The 22,207-nt window shown below is 42.7% G+C and overlaps 1 protein-coding gene across 4 annotated transcripts in view; it reads right to left on the reverse strand.

The window, feature by feature from the left end:
• mib1 (MIB E3 ubiquitin protein ligase 1) overlaps positions 1 to 22,207 on the reverse strand; it is a 68,406-nt gene that overhangs the window by 31,061 nt on the left and 15,138 nt on the right. For all 4 annotated transcript variants that reach the window (XM_042497194.1, XM_042497193.1, XM_042497192.1 and 1 more), the window contains exons 5-12: positions 21,997 to 22,063; positions 20,871 to 21,075; positions 19,251 to 19,434; positions 17,789 to 17,933; positions 17,538 to 17,671; positions 15,819 to 15,926; positions 15,486 to 15,683; positions 15,200 to 15,351 (exon numbers count right to left, since the gene is read on the reverse strand). In XM_042497194.1, the coding sequence (XP_042353128.1) occupies positions 15,200 to 15,351; positions 15,486 to 15,683; positions 15,819 to 15,926; positions 17,538 to 17,671; positions 17,789 to 17,933; positions 19,251 to 19,434; positions 20,871 to 21,075; positions 21,997 to 22,063 (1,193 nt within the window). The remainder of the gene's footprint in view (positions 1 to 15,199; positions 15,352 to 15,485; positions 15,684 to 15,818; positions 15,927 to 17,537; positions 17,672 to 17,788; positions 17,934 to 19,250; positions 19,435 to 20,870; positions 21,076 to 21,996; positions 22,064 to 22,207) is intronic.

The raw sequence follows: 22,207 nt of genomic DNA on the forward strand, positions 1-22,207 counted from the left end.
CAGTTGCCATTTATCTCGCTGCAATTGTGCATTTTGATTGGCCGTGTAAGGTCAAGTTTTGAGCAGACACATTAACTCGGAATCCATTTTGCCTTGCAAATGGTCAATTCTTGTAACAACCGTAAAGATAATGTAATCGAAAAGCTATAAATTGCAGTGACAATACATTAATTAAATTGCACACTTAAATCTATGCAGAATTATCTCCACCATGAAAAAGGCCTGAGATATAACAGAGAGTGGGGGCAGAATGACTGGGAGCTTGTTAAAAGGCTTATCAAATCAAGGGACAGAGAATTGCGTGACATTTTTCTGGCTCATGAAAATACACTTTGACAAATGTTCACGCTGTACTGAGGCTGTTTGTGAGTTTTTGCAATCTCATTCATTACAACTCAAATGCCACAGTCTGGTTTCCATATGATTACCTTAAAGAGCGTATTGGTGTGGGGAGGGGGGGGGGGGCATTGCCTTATACCTCCTGGGGCGTTCTGCAGTTAAAATGCAGGTGGGGTAAGGAAGAGGACCTGTGTGCTGTCATTTTGGTATAAGAGGAGAGGAGAGGAGAGAGTGAGAAAAGATAGGAGGGCACAGAGGACATTGCTTCTGTACAGTATAGATGTGCCCCGTGATGAGACCGACTAATTAAACAGATTCTTCAGTGGCCGCGCCTCGGGAAAGCTTGAAAAAGACACTTGAAAATTAATGAGAGCTCAAAAAAAAGGAGAGAAAGCAGCCCAAACTTTTTCTCAGAGGTGAAGCTGCCAGTTGTCTCCCTGTATCGCCAAAAGCAGTGTAAATAAATAAATAAACAGGAAAACACAATAATATTTCCTGCTTGTCTAACACCCTCCATGCTTCTCCGCGTGTTCACCCTCTCCTCCATTTCTGGGATATGCAGTTATTCTAAGTATAGAGGTGAGCAGACGGAAGCTCTACCATAAGCAGCGTGCTCCAGCTCTATTTAAAAAGAAGAATGATAGAGACTGTGGGGGGGTCAAAAGGACAGAGAGAGTGAGGGGGTGGTATCAGAGGAGACGGTGGTGGTGAAGGATGTAAAGCAGGGGAGGGTGGATGGGGAGGGGAGAATCAAGAATATACAAGTGGAAGCACGAGAGACCACTTTATTTGGAGCTACTAAAAATAGCGCAGCAAATGGTAGCAGGGGCTAGCTGGCCCTAACGCTCCTCTCTCCTTCCAGGCCGGTGGAATCGATAGGCAGGGAGCTGTAGGGGAGGCTTCCCGGAGCCTGTGGCCAACAGTTGCTGAGGGGGGGATATGGAAGAGAGAAAGCGAGAGGGGGGTGAGGCAAGGAGAGGGGCAGAGTGGAGTGGAGCGGAGCGGGAACTATTTTTTGCACTGCTTGACTAAATATGGTCAGGGAGGTGGTGAGACAAGACACAGGAGCAGCCCCGGCAACAGGGGCCGAGGCGTGCTTCAAATGCTTGGCTTCCCACAAAGTGCTAACCGTTCAGCTTAGCCCCTCCAAGCTCACTGTGGGGTAGGACGCCGTTGGCTGGCTGACCTCGTGTCCCTAATTTGCTGCCACTTGTGTTCTTCCTGTGCTCTCTGCCCCCTCCACGCTGCAGCAGCATCTGATCTTTTCCTCGTAAAAAAAATAAAATAAATAAAAAATAAAGTAAAAAAGGTGACCCTGGAGATGCACTATCAAGAATGCATGAGGTGCATAGTGAAAGATCCACACACACAAAAAAAAATCCAAAAATACCAAAAAGATATTGCAATATCCTCCTTCTCTGGTCCCTGACAATGGTAATCAAATTTGCATGGATCGCAAGGGACTATTAAAAGTACAGCTGTCTTCTACCGCAGAGGCACAGCCACCTCTTTTTTTAAATACCTCCATCACAATTCTGCTCTCAAACATTCAGTAAACTCCCTCTTCTAAGCTGCTGTATAAAGTTCCACTGAATAATAAAAGCGCATTTTAGGAGCAGAATAAAGCTCTGGGGCTATGTGTGTGTCGATGGAATAAGAAAAAAGGCAGGGTGGGAGGACGGTTGGTACACTTTCTGCCTCCTCCACCGACCAGGGCATCCTCCCAGCTCTCTCCCTCAGAATGCACATGATGGAGAGGAGAGTGCTGCAGATTTTTTTTCACCCCTCCTTCTCCCCCCTCTTCTCTCTCTGCCTCCCCTTTTTTTCAAATGGCAGCTCTTCATGTCAGCTCTACGTCTTCCTCTTCTAAAGGTATGACTTGTGTTTGTATGGGAATGTGTGTGCATGTGTGTGTGCCCGCTTTCTCTCCTCATCCCTCCCATCCACCCCCACCTCCTCCCCTCCCTGACTCTGGCACTCAACCCGCCCGCCACCACCCCTCCTCCCCCCAATCATAGAAGCTGATTCAGCGAGTCAGGCGTGCACCCGGCACACACGATGGCTGCAGCAGCTGGAGCGCTCTCTAGGTCATTATGGCTCTCTTCACTACGGGAAGAGGAGGAGAGGAGGGGAAGAGAGGAGGAGCAGCCTCAGATAAGAAACTGATCTGACAGGTAATATATGCTCTTCCTTCGCTTTCGGACGGAGTTTACCCCTGACAGGCCTTGACGTCTCCCTGTCCTGTCTCTTCCCCTCTCTCTTCTTCGGATGCGATCAGTTATTAACCGCATGGTTTGCCTGTGAGTCGCGTAGTCGAGAGGGGGAGTGGAATGCACTGTTCTGCAGCAGCAACAGCACTGGGACAGAACTTAACCAGAGACCACCTTTGGGCTTTTTTTCCTCTTCTCTTGTTCCCCTTGTCTTAAAAGAAGGAAAGAAATAAAGGCTTTATAAAAAGAAAAAAAAGTATGAAGAGGATGCAGGAGGAGATGGAGCAGGGAAAGGGGAGGCTGGGGAGTTGCTATGGTCCACATGGATTTTAGCCCTGTTTTTTGCACTCTCCACTCTATCTCTCTCATCTTGTTCTTTCTCCCTCCCTCCCTCTCTTGTCTTGCACTCTCTCTCTCTCTCTCTCTCTCTCTCTCTCTCTCTCTCTCTCTCTCCCTCTCTTGTGTTCCTGGCACTGGCCGGACATGCTGCAGCAGCAGAGCTCTTTGGCTCATTAGGCTTCATGGTTGCAGCCCTGCCGCTATCTAATGACGGACTCGTTAACTCAGACCTGCACCGGTGTGGAGAGACATTCCCTTATGCACAATTCGCCCTCTGCGTCCGACACCTTCCAAGATGTTTTGTCACCATGACTAAGGATACTATAATTACTGGGACTTTTAATGTTTTGTCTTTTTTTATATATATTTTTGGTTCTTTTTTTCTTTTTTTTTGGTGGTCTTACCAGACCACTTTTCAATGTAACTGAGGGGCGGGGGAGGTCACTGCCATTCTTAATTGATGGGAGGTAAGTTTGAGGACACGTCACACTTTTTAAGTCCAAGGTTGGCTGATTGGGGCGGACGGATGGAATGTGGCGACCAGAGGGATGACGAAGCATCAGAATAATGAACAACGTGCAGGTCGGGAGTGCTGAACGGGGGGAAAAGCGGATTGACGGCACACAGCTGTGAGAAGTGTATTAACACAGATGTGGAGGGGTTTTTGGCCATGGGGGTGGTGGAAGGTGAGGATGGGCGGGAGGGGATATTGGGCAGCAATGGTTGGCTGAGTAGATGTGTGTCACCGGCTGAACCCACAGCACTTAGGGTAGTAACCCAGTTTCTTCTCTCTCTCTCTGTACCGGATTGCTATAGGCTAGGCAGGGCATGCAGGGCACACAGTACTGCAGTGCTATCGCCCAAACCAGAACAGACACAACAACCACCGGGCTAATTCGCTGGTTCATGTTCCCAACCTCCATCCCGCTGTATGTAGGAAGGAATTTCACTCCCTCTCTCTCTCCTATTTGTTCGCCCTCTCGGGTGGCTGTGACATTTCCTAAACAGGACGTCACACCTTTAGGACCGGGCTCATCCACTAACTGTCACCTCCAGTTCCACCTCCCTTCATTGCTATTCCAAACCCTTCCACTGCAAAAACACTGCACCAATTTTTACCATTTATTCAATTCTCTGCGCCCAAGTGTATGAACTCAAACCCAGGCTCCCTAATCCATTTTTCGTTTTACACCCTCAGCACCCAGCCTACTGGCTAGCTAAGCGTGCTTGGAGGCAGAGTTGACTTGTGGAATGTGTTGGTCTGGGGCAAAGATTCATTAGAGACTTGCTGAACAATTCTCGCCACCATGCAAATGGTTATTGATCTATTCCACCCCCCTCTGCGATAGAATAGCGTGATTCTCTGTAAACACAGACAGGTGAGGTTTGAGCACAGCAAAAAGGAAGTGGGAAAAGATGACCCTAAAAACAGTGATCTATGTGTGGGAAGAGAGAGAACAAGGTACAGAGAGAGAGATAGAGAGAGAGGGAGAGAGGGGGAGGGAGTGAGTGGGGGTATAGCCAGGACCAATCCACAAGTGCTGAGTGGGCATTAGCGCCTTCATGTGACCTATGGCCTGCCTCTGCGCCTAAAGCCCAAATCCTGCTCACAATAGCTTCCTGTTCCACTTGGATCACCCTCGTTTTCAAACATCAGCAAGCGCTCCAGCTAGCCACTGGGGACGTTGCTGACACAAGAGAGACAGGGGGACAGGCAAAGCGAGGGCTACATATCGGTAAAAGTGAGATGTAGGGAAAGGACTAAGGATATAAAGGGGGCGGGGGGGGGTGAAACAGGAGAACGAGATGGCGGTGAGGGAGGCAGACTAAAAGAGAAGTGGGAGGAGAGAAGTGAAAATGTTTAGTATGTCAGCGGGGCCAATCAGCTTATAGGTGCACCCCTGCTCCCAGGACACACGGTCCAGAGCGGATGATCATCATACAAGACAAGGTGCACGCAAGGCACCTTACACCATGGACTTTCTATCAAGGAAAAAACATCTTTGCCGTTTTTTTTCCCCCCAACTCCTTTATCTACCTCCTCAACATTTTTCCTGGAAAGAGAAAAAGACCACCGTCTAACTGCAGTAAAAAAAAAAAAAAAAAAAAAGAAAAAAAAAAAAAAGGAAGCTGTATTCCTCCCTCTGCTTCTCCTGGTTTCTCCCAGTTGTCTGGAGGACAGCCGGGGTCATCGGGACAGTCGACTATGGTATGGACTGCAAAACTTCTGTTATGTTCAGGGGCGGGGGGACTGGCTGTTCAGCCTTACATGGCAACCAAAGGAAAGCCTTGAGTGTTGAACTGAATTTACACTCAAAGTCACCTTACGGTGCAGACTACCATACTTGGGAGAGAACACGGTGAGGAAAAAATGTTCTGCTTATAACTTCCTGACCTTGGAGAAAGGTGAGAAAATTTCATACCTAAGATTACCTCCTTGGTGTACATACTTCTTTATGTACCCATATGAACATATGATAGCTATGGAATGTAAAGAAGTATGTATTCTTGGTGAGGTGCGAGTCCTCGTTCTGGGAAAATGATGTTGGACAGCAGTGTCTGAGGATATGTGTGTGCTTTGCAGGTTGTTAATATGACTGTGATCATGGTGTGAGAGAAAAAAAGCAGGCAAAGTACAGAGAAAGAGAGAGAGAGAGTGGGAGAGAAAAAGAGAGAGTATGAATGTGAGTGGTAAGGCTCATACATTAGCTATACTGTCTCTGGGCAGTCTCACTGCAGCAATATTCGCTGTAGGGAACTTACTGCTTTCTAAAACTGGCTGACTTGGCCAATAAAAACCTCTCATCCAAGATATGCCAACAATTCATTGGACAATTATGTAAGTTAGCATAAAATGATAGCAATCATGTTTTGAGCTGTCAGCAGTGTGAGTTTAGCGCACTGCTTTAGCCACCTACACCAACCAAACAGTCGCCTTGTGACACCGCCATATGAACAGGGCCTCCTTTCATTATTGGGCGATTTTACTGCATTACAGCCCTTGAAATGCAGCCAACTGCAACTTAGAACCAACTTCAGCAAGCAGCGAGTGGTATGCTGGAGCTGCTCCTGACCATTAATACCATAATCTTTTCCAGTGCTCCCACATGGCTCAAGGGGGGAAGGAAAGCAAGGTGAATTGGACCAGAACTCAGCCATTGTTGCTGGATCTTTTTTTTTTTTTAACATGCAACTGAAAGAGCAGGAAATAGTTGCTGAGGAAGCAGAATGAAGAGGGACTGAGGTTGCTGCTGCTGCTGCTGCTGCTGCTGCTGCTGCTGCTGCTGCTGCCACAAGCTGGCTCCATCCTACTGCTGTATCATATGGCTTCCGTGTTAACAATCTTGTGTGTTTAACTATGACTGCCATCCCTTTATGCCGCTGCCCTTATCCGCACCCCCACCCCACATCAACCCGGCTGCCCCTGTGCTCCCCTCCCTTCCCCCTGATTCCTGCTCTCATTGTTCACGTTTGCTATGCTTGCCAAATGCTTTGCTGGGCTGCGTGGCAGTCAGATTAGACCATCAAAAAGTGACAATGCAGGATCAGAGTCAACTCTGGCCCGTCAGCTGATTCCAATTGTTGACTGCTTCAAACAAATAAAGGCAACAGAATATGGACAGAGGCACAGGGAGAGATGAAGCGAGGGAGGGGGGAGGTGGGGAGTAGTTTGCATGGCGAGCTATTCATATCTAGCACTTTCACCTATTCTGACCCCCTCTGTGGCCTGTGCTTGGATCACAGACAATCCCTGTAACCAGTTTTAGCTCACATTTACCTCCCTTTAAACCGCTTTTATGTATATACACTGCTCCACTAAAGGCATTTTTCCACTGCATTTTGGCACTGGCTTGAAAAAGGCACATGAAAGAAATAAACAGGGAACAAATTAGACTATTATTACACATCAGTAACCCGTCTCTGCATTATCAAAACTATTTGATTCCTGATGAACAAATTAGATAATCAGTGGCTCAATAATACTTAATATAAAATACACTTCTAACAGAAAACCCTGGATGAAACTATAAAAAACACATACAATTCCTGCATATATAAACTGTGTCTTCATTAAATTATATTTCCCTTAATTACAATGTTATTAGATGCTGCAGGCTAGGATGTATCAGTACTTATAAAAATTCTCCCGCAGTGAAGCAATGAAAAGGTGTACTTATGCCACTATAGTATGACAGCTCTTTTCTAATGAAATATAAGACTCATTCTGAACTGATTAATATGCAAAGTGTACGGCTGACTGTTTCCCTTCACTGAAAAAAATATCAAGGATGAGGTGACCAACACAAACAATCTCCATTCTCTTAAACTGAACTCACTGACAATTGTTAAAACATACTTAAGTCATAGACAAAAACAGTTTATAGCCTGTAAATCTCTTTCCTTTTTTCCCTCTGATGATGTTGGACTTGATGTATTAAGTCCTACGCACATTTTCTAAATAGAAAGGGCCACCTAAATCCAGATCCAAAATGCTTAAATCTTTTTTAGCATTTTGTTTGTGAACAGCATCACAATGAAGCTGCATTTTCAGGCTCCAGTTTTCAGTTTTTCCCCCATTCAGAGCCATCTGCATGATATTCTAGCTCCCTTTCCTGTCAAGACATCAGAGGCGTGTAGGAGTGCATGGCTTGCACTGCATGTTTCTCCCAGGCCCTCAATAGCAACGACCTGCTGTCTGAGTGACAAACACAGCAGATGCTGACATTATCAAATGCTCAGTGGCTGTCGGCCCCCCCTGCTTTTTGCCCTGTTATGGCCCTCAGACGAGGTGAGCAGCCTGGCCACCTGACTCTGAGCGACTGAGCGTGTGCGTGTAAGTGAGCAAGCATGAATGTGTATGTTACAAATAGACCTGCCTCTGGTGTGCCATATCAAGCTGGCCCTATATTGACCTCCATCCTGTCTACAAGCAGCACCATATATCACTCAGCTGTCGTTGGTCACTCTGAAAACCTCATTCGTGCCTTGGCAGAAAAGTCAATAATTAGAACAGCTGAGCTATGTTTCATATTCGCCTTGCAAAATAGTGTCAAAGGAACATTTGTTACGATAAATGATAATGAAAGATGAAAAGGGCCAGATACATGTCACTCAGCTGTATCTCAATGCAAAGATTGAGAGACAATTACTGCTGCAGTGAGATTAAAAAGAAGAAAAAATACAGCAGTACTATGCATGGCTAAAACATGGGAAATGTTTGGTGTTGCTCTATTAGAAGAACTGCTTCACTGAGCTTATGATTGATACAACTATTACAAGCTTCAGGCACACACACACACAAAAACACAATCAAAGTTTTTTATGTTCATGTGTGCTACTATGATCATTTTGGTATTAGCAAGGGGATCGATTTTCAAGTAGAAAATGTTACAATACTGTACTACTGTAGAGCCCTGAAAGAGACATAAAATAATCTGCCCTCAGTCACTGTTCAAACACTACCCTCTACACTACAAATCAGTCTCTAGGACTTAAATGACTGGTTTAAATTAATGTTGTGACTTGACACCCCAGAGTGCTGCTGTAGGAGCATGAGCGAGAGAGCTTGTGTATGTGGTTATGCCTCTGCATTTGTCTGTTGGCCGTCTCAGTGACCGCAGCGGCAGCGTGCTTGCAGCAGGTCCCATCTGTCAGAGCCTGTAATTGCTTCATGACTCCAGGACATTTGACTCAAGTGCACTGCCACAGATTATTATTATCCTTTTCTCAGGGAACAATTTTTCTCACTCTCTGGGAGGGGGGCAAGCATAAAACTTAAAAAGATAGCGAGGAGGATAAATAGACTGCCTGGGAGGCAGCAAAGGAGAAAGTTAGGTAAGGTTGATCAACTGTACCTATGTGTTATTGGTGTGGTGGTAAATGGGGTGTAGTGTGCTAAATGTAATGTGTGTCACGCAGAGTGGGTGAAGGTGAACGGGGGAGAGAAAAAAGCAGGAGAGAGAAGGGGACATGGCATTGTCTTTTTCATTTAGTGGGCGTTGGTGATGAGCCAGGTTTCAATAAGATGTTTAAATGCTCTCTGCTCAGTGTTTCTCCGGCTCTTTTTTGATAAAACTTTTCTGCAGCAGAGCCTTTGAGACAGTTCACTTCACTTCACAGCAGTTCCCATGTCTGCCTCTGAAACAGTGATTCCACAATGCTTTGCTAAAGCTGGTAAAATGGAACCAAATCACCTCTTGAATGGATTTGGTCCCCTTCAACCAGCTGTAGCTATGCTTTGATGACTACAGGAGCTCCTTTTACTGTGATGCCTTCAACACAATCACTGTAATGGCAGCGGGCCACCTCTTGATGATGACTGGCTTTTGGCTTTCCTCTACCAACAACATCTGGAGTGTTCAATAATTGTCATGTTCAATGCAACATCTGTCACATTTCTGACTAATAAAGAAAACGATCCCAGCTTCAAAACTTTGGTATGGTCCACTTTCCTGATTGAGTGTTACCTCTCTGCCTCCAACGGGATTGATATTCTGAACACACTATCAATGGCTGTTTCAAAAATAGCAGGAGGGCGGACGTGCAGCGTGCGCTATTTCAGAAACACAGCACTCACATGTCTGTGTGAAAATGTACGGCTGTCTTCCTAAGTCACCTCCTAAACTGACTGTCACTGGACGCTAACAGTCAATTACACTGTGGGTGGGATTAGGCAAATGAAAAGAATTAAAGGAGCAGCTTGGCGGGAGAAAAATAGCACTGTTAAAAGATCTAAAGAATGAGAGGCCAAGAAATTAAAAAGGGGCAAAATATAGTTGTTTAGAGGCTGCACATACACACAAACACAAACTCTTTTTTGGCCTCCTTCCCCTGCAGCCTCCTGCAGTGATGTTGGACAAGCTGGGGTAGATGAGAGCCAGATGCTCTGGAGAGGACAGGAGCTGAACGCACAAATCACAGACCTCTCTCAAACAGTTACAGTCTCACACATTCTCTCGCTGTTACGGCAGAACAGGCAGATCGAACCAAATTCCCTTCACACTGTGTCTCCTGACCACCCTCCTTTCCTATTCTCTCTAATTCTTTTGCCTTCCTAATTTGGTGCTTAACGCCATGTCAAACTGACCTTTTCTCAAACTCAGACAACACAAAATCCTGAAGTATTTGTTCCCAAACTGATGTAAAAGCTGTAATTTATCTAATTTCTCTCATTACTCAAACTGCTTTGAGGACGTGGGTATAGCATGTACAAATCATTTATTAAACTCATTGTAAATAGCACTGTATTCTCCATTTCTTTTGAATTTAAAGTGTTTTCCATTGGACCAATAACCATGAAATCTATTTGGGTAATGCAAGAGGCACTGGCTTACTCAATTACGGCAGTCTGACTTGATTAGCCTAGTCTGAAATGAGCAAGAGAGAGGGCGAAAACTGCTAATTCAATCAATGGCAGCCATGAAGAACAACAGCGCCGAGCCCCTAGACATGCAAACATTTGACCCATTTCGCAGATCTGTCTCCATGGGCCCGCAACACTATTTTCTATCTAATTGTAATCTCTGTTACAATTCTACAGTTATGCTGCTGCCTATTAGTACTGGCATTATATTGGGAACACAGCATTTTGGAGCTCAGTGTGAATGATTGCACAGCCCTTGATTACCATATGGGGTTTACCTGTATGTTGCCATATTAAAAGAAAGCGGAGCACTATATGAGAGAGAGAGGAGGGCAAATATTACAAGGAGGTGACACGTAAAAGGGTACAGACCGCTGCTGCAGGGCTTGTTTGGAGCCCTTTTATGAGTCATGGGCTATTAATCGTATTGTTTACAGTATTGTAGCAGCTACTGGCTTCTAGCAGCCCCAGGGAAAGACACAGAGACGAGCCAGGCTCCTCTTGCAGGCTCAGGCTGCGGTAAACACACACAAGGAGAAAACATGACGCGGACGTCCGAGAAAATCCTTTCCTGGACACGTTACTACTGGTTAACAGCACTTTGGATTTAGTAGTAACTGTAAAACTTAACAACTAGGTCTAATTTATGAGGAAACGCCTTTACACTCTGTAGCCGTTTGCGTGTGAGTAATGAACAAGGTGAAATATAGTAAAACTCCCCGGTTCCTGCCGCACCCCTGTTGGTAGAGTTGATTTGTCTCTGTATTTGGGACTCCAAGTTGAAAGATTCATCTGTCACCCACAGGGTTCTTCCTATGTGTCTTCCTCAATCTTCTCTCCACCGCTGGAAGACCCACACGCGCTCTTAAAACATCCAGGCACATAACACACATTACACACACACCAGGGACTCTGATGCACACTCCACTTGAGCCCAAAAGCCAGCAATTGATGTTGATAACTTGCATCGCTTACAAAGCATAACTGAACACAAAGTGGAAGTTTTTTTCCTGTTTTACATGAGTTGTACTGTAATAGTTTCGATGAGAAATTATAGATTAGACTTGTTTAACCTGTGTATGCCAGGACATTCTGTGCTGCTGCTGAATCTAAACATAAGAGGGGAGAGCAGACCTACTATCAGGAAGCAATAATAACATCAATCATTTACTAGGGGGGGCTACATATCACATCCTTCATCCGAGGGGCTTCCGATCAACTTTAAACTCTGAGCACTTCTTCTTCATGACACTCGTCAAAGACACTTTTTTGAAATATGATTCTATGGTAGGAATTCCTCTAAGCACTCAATCGAAACAACTGCCTCTCCACTAAAAACACACCAGACAAGGTACTTTCACTTCAACCTAGGGAGAGATTTTCGAGGGCTTTAGGACTTGTGGACTGTCTCCCCGATATTGCAGGAGCTCGAGCGTGAAATAAAAGTAAATGGGCAGACTGGAGAAGGCGACATATATCTTCGTTTCTCTGAAGGCAAGGGGACAGAGCGTGGACTGAAGCAAGCAGTGCACACACACACAACACAACAGGAGCCCTGATACAGAAAATACTGTACTCCAGCACTTTTCGCCACTAAATCAATGAGTCCTACAGCAGACCACCTTTCTGCTCCTTTACATTCTAAATCCAGGTTTACATGTGCCCACTGCACATCCACTGCATTTTAATATGGATAATGCAAGCAATTTTGTTGCACTCTGCCAGTCGGTGACCTTTCCTAAATAAGTTTACTATTATTCATTAAAGTTAAAAAGCTGTGCAATAAAAGACAACACACTAACCGTGTAATATTTTTTCCTCATCAGACTACAAAGTCTGCAGCTGACCATATGGTCAGTTTTGTGTGTGTGATTTTTATTTATCTATGTCATTTAGTGGGTACAATTTACTTGGATTTATCAGATAGATGCTTATCTATATAATTTAAAATGTTTATAGAATTTTGGATCATCAACTCCGGGACGACCTACTGAAGTGGATAGGGCAAGCTAATTCTGTATTATCAAAATAAATACATTAATAAATATAGGAATAAATAAGCAAACAATCATCATAATTATCATTTTTTTGTCAATTATCATCATAAATTAAATAAGGGAAAAAAACATCACTGTAGACTTACCTTTACTTAAACTGTATCCTTTTCACTTTTGTTTCTGTCCATATATACATGCGTCTTTACATGTTATTTTTTTCGTCTGGTTTAATATTATAGATATATATATTTATACAATATATTTGTATGTGCTGTAAGAGCTCCGTAATTTGTTTTTTGAAAAGTCCCATATAATTATTGCTATTATGGCTGTCATTCTGTTCGTTTCCTTGTTAGAAAAGTAATCCCTCATCTCAATCTGTATCTTTTTGCCAATACCTTTCAATGGCGACAACTGATTTTAGCCTTGATAAGCTTTGATTTGTGTTTTTTAAATAGTTATTCTTTATGTCAAAGTCAATCTGCAAATCAATTGGTCAGTGTGCAACACAGGAAACAGGTGCTGGCTTTAGACAATCTATTCTGCGGTGTGCCAGAGGTGGAGGGCTGGGTCTGGCTAGGCTTGTGGCAGGTGGCAGGTGTTCCACAGCCCTCTGACCTCAATTCCATTTGTCCTAATGCCAAATGAATGAATGCCAGTGAAGGGGAATGACATTTAGCCTGGGATAACCACGCTCATGCGCAACCATACAAGTACATACCGAAAGCGTTCGGCACCAAAAGCAGCTGTTAACTCCTAGAAATCGCTCCAGTCTATAACACTGACCCTGTAATGTCAATGTCCATCAATTTAAGAGACCCCGGATGATCAACCTGATACAGACAGCCGTCTCACTGAGCCATCTTTAATATGCTCATGGTTGAGAGACAGGAATAAAGAAGCCAAGAGTGGAGCAGTAACCTCCTACAGCCAGAAATAGCTATAGCCAAGGACAAGGCGAACTGCTGCTGCTGCTGCTGCTGCACAGGCCGGCCACTTCAGGCCAACCTCTGCTCACAACACACAGCAACAGACCAGCATAACAGTTAAAAGAAACAACAAATGAACTTCAAGGGCTATTAAGTACACTAATAAAAAAAATTAAACATAAGACAGATGCTTTCAAGGCCTCAAAGGTAGTCTAATGTCAATTTGAGACCATACCATCTGCTGGGGAGATGGATGAAGCCTATAGGCCCACTTCAAACTTCAATCAATGTCAAACTAAATTGAGATCCCAAAGTAAATTTTATAGCAGGATAAAATGTGATCAGTGAAGTAGTGGGATTAAATTTTCTTTAGATTTCATGTTGTTAAACTACTTTTAAATTGAAGTGGAATCTGTGGAAAATTTTCAAATATCCCAACAGAGTGGCTGATTTATTTACGATTTGGTACTGCTTTAAACTTTAGGAGAATTTTAAGGGGAAGCATCCCACAAGGCTGCAGTAGTGAATTACATAACATGTTTGGGAGATGCTGAAAAATAGATGATTAATCTGTGACTTTCATCTATACTTTTTGCATATTTTCCTTGGAACACATTCAAGTATGCGATAATAATATATGACGGAAAATTGATACTTAAAACAAATTCAACAACTTGTAAAATAAATAAGCATTCTGAAGTGTCTTGCTTTTATAGACTATTGAAGACTCAGTAAGAATCACTGCCTGTTAATTAAAGTGTATAAGGTATTTGTTTATGACAATAACAGAACACTGTCTCCAAGACCTTCAGGCAATAGGACTGAAACGGTTCCTGTATTTGTACCACACCGTACAGTGGTCAAAATCCAGTGCAGGCAGCTGCATGCAGAATACACAGTATGTGATTATTGCACACAATGCGGAACCAAAATTCACAAGTGTGACGAATGCAGTCTGTAAACTAATTGAAGTACTCCTCCCTAATGCACAATTTTTATTTTAAATATTATCTTTATATTGTCATTTCAGTTTCATAGCATAAGAGCCTTTCAGTTTGATAGCCTCTTGTGACGTGTTGCCTTTTAGTGTTTCTACAGTGTAATACATAACTTGTTCATTTTTCCATAATTTTATAATGAAAATAGTTGTTGATTAGAAAACAGTTGGCAACCAAAGTTGCCAGTGGGCAAAATATTAGCTCTGTCAGCAGCAGGAGGATTCTGATTGTCTTTTACACTTGCACTACTGTTCAAAGTAAATGAAAAGAAATGTATCCCTATGCATTTGTTTTTTTTTCTTTACTGTACCAAACTTGCACTGAACCATGACCCCTAAACCGGGGCATGAACCAAACTGTGACTTCTGTGTACTGGTACAACCCCCAGTGATGAGCCCACATCTTTCATTCCAATGGAGGATGATTGACTAACGGATTAGTAGTAACAGATTAGTGATTCTGCCACAGCCTCTGCCCTGCCCTGCTAAGAAGCAAAACATGAAGTCTGGTGGTTGTAGTTTTGACTAATATTTTCAAAGGTTTGATATTGCTTGATCATAATAATGCTCTGAAATGTCTTTTTTCTGTTGCTGTTTCAGTTGTGCTGAGGTGAATATTCGGTACCAAATTATGCATCAGTTGAGTTATTATTTAACACCTAAATCTAAATAATCCAAAGATGAGTGCTGAAAATATTTGTGGCATGACTGTCACACCCACAATCTAGCACAACTAGGCCGGTACCTATTAAATATTAGGGCCAAATATCTCTAGGTAGCATAATCCAATTTCTCAAGATCTGATTTCCATATTTTTGACTGCACTGTGAACCTTTTTTTGCAGTTAAAAAGTTGTTTGCATAAATGCTGAATCATTCAAGAAAGAATCAGAATGCATCAGATTAAGATTTTTTTTGAGGCCCTAAGGATACGGTTTCCACAGATTCCACTTAAACGTTCTCTGGTCCATTGTAGACATCAAATAGGTGTGACACCTAGCAAGAGAGCAGGACAGTGTCTCATACCTGGGGTTTCCTCGCAGGGCAGCATGATGCAAGGCATTGAAGCCGTTATTGTTGGTGATGGTGACATCAGCACCAGCCTCCAGCAGCACTGACAGCATGTCATCTCTCTTCTTGCTGATGGCATCGTGCAGGGGTGTGTCCCCCTCTGAATCCTAAAAGGGAAACCTTGTGTTACTTCCTACTCTCGTACTAATCTGTGATTCAAACCACGCCTAAAACGACCTCTCTACTCTCTACTGTGTCACAAAGCATTTCTCAATATGTTATAAGTCGTAGTGATGGATACCTGCAGGCTGGGGTGGCAGCCAAAGTCCAGCAGGGTTTTGACCACCTGCAGGTGGCCTTTGTTGACAGCTATGTGTAATGGAGTCTGCCTCCGCTTGTTCCTGGCGTTCAAGTCAGCACCGCCCCTCTGCAGCACCTCAATGACAGAGCCCTCATCACCAAAGGCTGCGTGGTGCACTGCCCGGTCTCCATCTTTATCCTGAAAATAATAACACACCCATTTAATGATTACGAGTGGATTTTTTTTCCCTACAGAGTGAAAGTACACTTACATGGCTAAGATGTGAAAACTAAGAATGGATTAGAGAGGCGAAATGTTTTTAATAATACAAACCTCAGCTTCCAGGTCCACGTTGTGTTTAAGCAGCAGCTTTAAGACATCCACGTGACCGTTCTGACTGGCTGCCTGCATCGCAGTGTGTCCAGCACACTGCCCGTTCACCTGTCAACACACCAAGAGTGACAACACAGGTGCGTGTCAATGTCATGTTTAGATCTGCATCGACTGAATTAGCTGTTCACCTGAGGGCCTAAGAGATTGGTGAGGGTGTGTTGAAGCGTTTCATTATGTGTGGGTGTGCATGCACAGCTGTGTGTGCGCATGTTTCATCACCAACTGCAGCACTGCAAAAACTCAGAGCATAAATATTAATGTGGACTCCTTTGGGAGTCTCGAGACGTCTCTTGTCCTGGCAGGCGGATCACTTGGCCAAGCTCAGTGTGCTCAGCTTTAAGCAAATAATTCCACTGAAAGGCAGTAGGGCATCTGGCCAGCCTTCACCGCTGACACACACACTCATTCACTCTCTCTTGCTCTCTGAGTGAGGACAGTATTGCAGACTTGACGTAACCAGTTCTCATAACCTATACAGGACACAGACTGCTGTCTTGTGGCAAACGGGTGTTTTCTTTGGCCTGTAGCCTTTGTTAGAACGCGATCCGCAACCATACTGGGTTTGTAGATCTCAGCTTGATTTTAACAGTGAATCAGGTCTGTGCTGCAGTGCACACCAATGCTCCTTGGCGTCTCCTCTGGGCCCAGCCTTAATGCTTTTCAGATTGAGAGAGATGCAGGAGTGGGAGGATCTCAGAGCCCTTTCCTAGGAGACTCTCAGCTTCCTCAATATACTGAGAGCAGAGTACCGCACAGCCAGGGATATTTCAGGTCCAATTATCAGTGTTCTCAGATCTTTAGTAAATATTCAATGGCAAATTTATTTGGTGTTCATCAAAAACCCATCTAGGAAACCAGCGGTTGCTAACAGGGTTCTCACACATTGTAATGGGTAAAATTTCAAAACTTATCCATGACTTTTCAGGGGACCAAAATATTTTTTTTCTTACCCCATTTTCCTGGTGTTTTTCAAACATATAAGATTCAAACTCTATTCTGTCAAAATCAACAATAATTTCTGTTTTACAGTTTTTGGCTCTGATAAATGGTGTCATTTTTGGCAATTTTTAAAAGAAAACATGCCTTTCAAAAATGTAAGAAAAAAAAAAGACAAAAAAATGGCCCCCAAAAAGGAAGAAAAACAATCGTCAAAACTTTGCCAAAAAGCCTTCTAAACCTGATCCTTAAATAAAATTAAGAAAAAAAGTTCTTAATCAAGTTTTTTAAATAAAAATTGCCAACATTTTTTTCAAAGAAAAAAAATCACCAATTGTTTTTAAAGAAAACATGTTCTTTAAAAATCAGCAGCAAAATAATTACTAAATACAACCATTTAAAGTTGTATGCCCCCCTCCCAAAGCCAAAAGTGCTTAAAAATCATTTAGCATGCCTAGTTGGCATACATGAAGGGTGAGAGAATGAAAATGGAGAAAGGCACCTGATGAGCAAAACACTGTCACACATCGACACATATTACAGCTACGTTACGTCGTCCCCTACAGAAAATATATTCACCATTATGTTACATTAATTTAATTTAATACACACAACACATTCCCACGATTTTTCCAAAAAATGTGACAGTGAAACTCCATGACTTTTCCAGGTTTTCCATAAATGTGGGAACCTTGTGCTTACACCAAAACACTGAGCACTTACATCCACATCAGGTCTCTTAAGGATGTCCTCCACCTTTGCCAAGTCTCCATTTGCCGCTGCCTTGACCAGCTCCTCATTGATGTCTCCAGACTCTTGTGTCTCGAATAGTTTCTTCAGCAGCTGAGACAGACGCTCTGGCCAAACAGGGGGAAAATTTTAGTGACTGCGTGTAGGTGTCAGAGAATGGGAAAGTGAAGACAAAAAGCGAAGATGACACTCTCTCTGTGTCAGTGGTGCTTGTTCAAACTTACCTCCAGAGGCGTTGCTGACAGCAGAGCCGGAGGGGGCAATCTTGGTGACAGCAGCTGGATTGTACGTCCAAGAAGTCCCACAAACCTCGACCTTCAGGTCACTGTCGGAGTAGATCTGCTGCACACGGCCCACCTTGCCGAGGGTCTGTTGGTAAATGTTGCGACAAACTCATTAGTGTATGGAGGGTTGTTGTCTTTGGGCTATGTTCTGCGTAACAGAGCCTGTAAGTGGCAAAGGCAAGATGGAAAGAGATTGTTAGAAAAAAAAATGGGAGTGGAGGATAAAGAGGAGAAAATACCAGCTCAACAAAGCAATTGTCCTACTCAGGGCAGAGACAAAGCTTGCTACAAAAATAAAAACCGACAGAAAAAAATATAAATTACAGATTTAAGCCGTGTTCTTGTTATTTACTTGCATGAGGAAGAAGATGAGAATAAAAAAAAGCCACCCTTCTACTGGCAAGACTATTCTTCATCTATACAGGCAATACAGAGAGGACAGAGCAAAATGCTTTCCAATTTTGAATCATATCATCTCCATCTTGGCTATATGAGAAAGAGGCACTTTGAGTGTGTCGAGCCGGGTCTGGGGCTGTCCTGGAGGATGCCATCAATAACTGGGACTGCTGCAGTAGAAGCGGCGGCGGGCGACAAACAGCCGTGGTTAGTGATCAAAGCTACAACCCATCTCAGGGTTTTAAGGCTCATTAGCTGCTGAGGGGGGCCAGTTTGGCAGGGACAAGTGGCATATTGGAGGAGACTGGCGTTACATAACCTGAGGCGTGCTGGGCAGCGATGAACAAACTTCATAATAAGGGAAGAATAAAGTCGTGTCCAGACCAAACAAAGATAAATACAAAAAAATTGGCAGCAAAACAACCATAGAGTGATTTGAGGGGAGGAATCGTGTCTCTGCATGTTAGTAACACTGCAACATTTCTTTCAAGAGGATGAGGGACTGGCACAGCTGAGTGTTAGGGGAACAGCAAAAAATTGCAAACAGCTAGATGAATTGAGCCTAATTTATAGAAGGCTCTTGCATACAAATTGTGTACTTGTGATGAAGTCAAAATTAAAAAATAAAAAAAAAAAGACAAAAAGGACACAAATGTCTGGTGCCAATATCAACAGCAATGATTTTTCTCACATTTTCAAGTACCAAACATAACAGATGACTACGACAGATTTTTCTTGTCAGGTTTATATGAAATTATCCTCTGGCACATGGTTAGGAAGACATTTTGTCACTCTCGCAACTTCACAGCTATAGTTCAGTGGATAGTTGTATTTGACACCGTACTATCCACATAATGAAATAAAGCAACACAGACACATCTTCAGTTATGAGCATTAAAACATATATGTTAGATTATAATGTCAGTGAATATTTAAATAAAGAAAGCTCCTTTGCAGGGGATGTTACATTTGCACAAATGAGTGTGAACATCTTTCAGACTCTTACAGGTAGCATCGCCTCAGCCCACTCTCCATGGCCTCTCTGTAGCAGCTTGATGCGGTCGATGTCATAGCAAATCTGGACCAGGTCTCCCACCAGGAACTGGGAGCTGCCTCCCTCTGCCCCGGCTGCCACTTCACCGCTGCGCACTACATTGGCCTTTGTCAGCACTGCTGGGTTGAATGTCCATCTGAGGATACAGAAATGAATGCAGTCAAACAACCAAGACTAATTCACTCAGAATTGCACCCACAGCTTCTGAGCAGTTACTGAATATTTGGGGATTTGCGAGCTAAGATTAGGTAAAAAATTATAGATATATAAATTCAAGAAAAAAACCGTTATGAACTTACAATTTATGAATATTAGAATACCATCTCATTTCATATGTTTTCTTTTGCATTTTTATCATTTTTGTTTATATACGTAATATTTTCCTATCTTAAATGTTGTTGTTATGTATGTTATTTTTATCTGAAGCACATTAGCCTGTCATAGGAAATGAGCTATATAAGTAAACTTGACCTCACTTGACAAAAATCAGACTTAAAATTAGCAGTTAAAGTGGAAATAAACCCTTTTTTAACATATACTTCAACTTATCATTATAAAGTGATGTTGATTGCACACTGTGATGGCAATTTTGCAACAACTACCTGTCAGCAATCGCCTGGCCATTCACACCAGAAGCAAATTTCTCCACACTGGTCAGCAAGAGATTGTGCTACTCTGCTTTTCACTAATCACATGCAGTGCTCCCTCCCTGTTTGCTTATGTGTCTGTGTTAGTGCGTGTTTCTGCTTGTCTCTATCTTGCTCTCTGTTTAGACACCACTGACAAATATGTGGAAGCACTGGATGCATTTTTTTGTCATTTATCATAATGACATCATATATGATACATACTTTAAATTGTTCATAATAGATAATCAGTGTGATTTCTTGCCAGGGTTGCTCGCAGAAAAAATACACCAGACTATCACTACAGATTATGAGCCAGCCATGGAGCCCAACTGGTCATCATGAGTGCTGAAAAGACTCAGTCAGCACGCTTTCTTTCTGTCCACAAATATAATCTCCCGGGAATATTGAAGGCTCTATTTAAAGGAAAGTGCGTCAACAAAAACAGGTGGAGGATCGTGCTTCTGTTTTCCCCGATAGCTATTGGTAGCTATATCTAGTTACCAATGTATGTTTTCTGCAGTTACTATCCCCAGTAGCTGCAGCCGAAGCAACTGTGGAAACTGTGGTAGCTGCAAGGCACTAAGGAGAATAGAAAGCAATCTGGTTGTCTTTGCAAAAGCAGCTCCAACATTAATACTACCTGGAAACACTAGGTGGAGGAAAGCTAAAAAGTTGTCTGTTTCATTTTAGGGTGCTAAACAGATCCACTTTTAAATTAAATTGCATTTTATTGCAAAGTAAGAGAATTCTCTTCTCTCAAGTGTTACAAACCATAATTTTATCATGTGCTCAAGATGTACATCAGTGTCTGTTGTCTTTTAAATGAGCTGAGGTGAAAAAACTCTATTTATGGGAAAGGATGGTAATAATATGTCATTTCATTGGTTCCACACATTGACAGCCTATTGAAAAAATATCTGAGCCAGTGTATCGAGAGACCCACCTGTTTCCACTGGGGTACTGAACGACAATATCGTGATCTTCGTCAATGCCACATACTGTGCCAGTGGTGGTGAGCGTCTCAAACATGCCGTCAGTCCATCCACCGTGGCCATGTTGGAGGGACTGAACAATCTCGAGGTCTAAGTCGATGTTGACTAGGTCTCCAATCTGGAGACCGCCAGGATTTCTGTTGCCATTCTGCTCACCTGGGAGATGAGAGTTACGTTAGCTCTGTTAATTATAGCATTTGCATTACTTAAAGTTTATTTAAAAAAAAAAAAATTTGTTATGCTCATCATAAATTTTGACTCTGCAAGGGATTTTAGAGAGAAGTAAAGAAAGAGATGTGGCAATGGCATCTATATGGCCACTATTACATGGACAATATTAACACTCATGTACTGTGTGGACACTTGGCAGTGGTACGGTTGGAATCTGACAATTTCTTTTTTTCTCATATTATGTCAACACTTTAACCCTTATTTACCTTAGTTTATTGTTCACTAGTGCTCTTGTCTATTTGTTTTTGTTTTGTCTGTTGATGTTATTTAGTCCTTATTTATTTTATTTTAATTTATTCTATTTCATTTTATTTTTATCTCTTTTGTCTGGTGTTCTCCAGGAATTGCCTTATCTGAGATTTGGTTTGTGTTGTTGAAAAATTTGAAATTTAATAAACTTTAAGTCATAAAAAAAAAGAAGTAAAGAAAGACTATAGACAAAAAATCTAAAAATCTGTGGTAAAAATAGTACTACAAAACTATTTCAGCACATATGTGGTAGGAAATTTGTAACATCACACAAGTAAACCACTATTACAAGTACTACACACAAAACTCTGCTATCTATGAATAATGACAATATAAAACCATATTAAGGACTTCTGTTGCAGTGTTAAAACCACAGAGACTTTTCATTCCTGGAATTCTTGGAATACTGTAACTGCATGACGTGAGCCTTTTCTCAGCTTTGGCAGCCAGATGATTATGCAGTGCTGACATCTAGTGGCCAAACATGTGTAACTACATGTGAAACTCCCCTAATGCCCTTGAATTCACTGCACCAGAACGTTAGGTGAGAGAATTGGTGCAATAATGACGGTGGACACAGATCACAGGCTTACTTACCTAAAACGGGACAGTGGTCTCTGTAAAAAGAGCCTCCTTTGGCATCCTGGACACATTTCAGATCCGACTGAGAGAGAAAAAAACGGGAAGGGGTTAGATAATTACCCTTGGTAATTCCATTAGAGGAGGGGCACGAGGATCATGAATAATGAAACAGAGAATTTACACACTTCAAACTGTAGTGTCAGTGTAGTTGCCTAGAATACCGACA

Source organism: Plectropomus leopardus, chromosome 12 (genome assembly GCF_008729295.1).
Source record: "Plectropomus leopardus isolate mb chromosome 12, YSFRI_Pleo_2.0, whole genome shotgun sequence".
NCBI lineage: Eukaryota > Metazoa > Chordata > Actinopteri > Perciformes > Serranidae > Plectropomus > Plectropomus leopardus.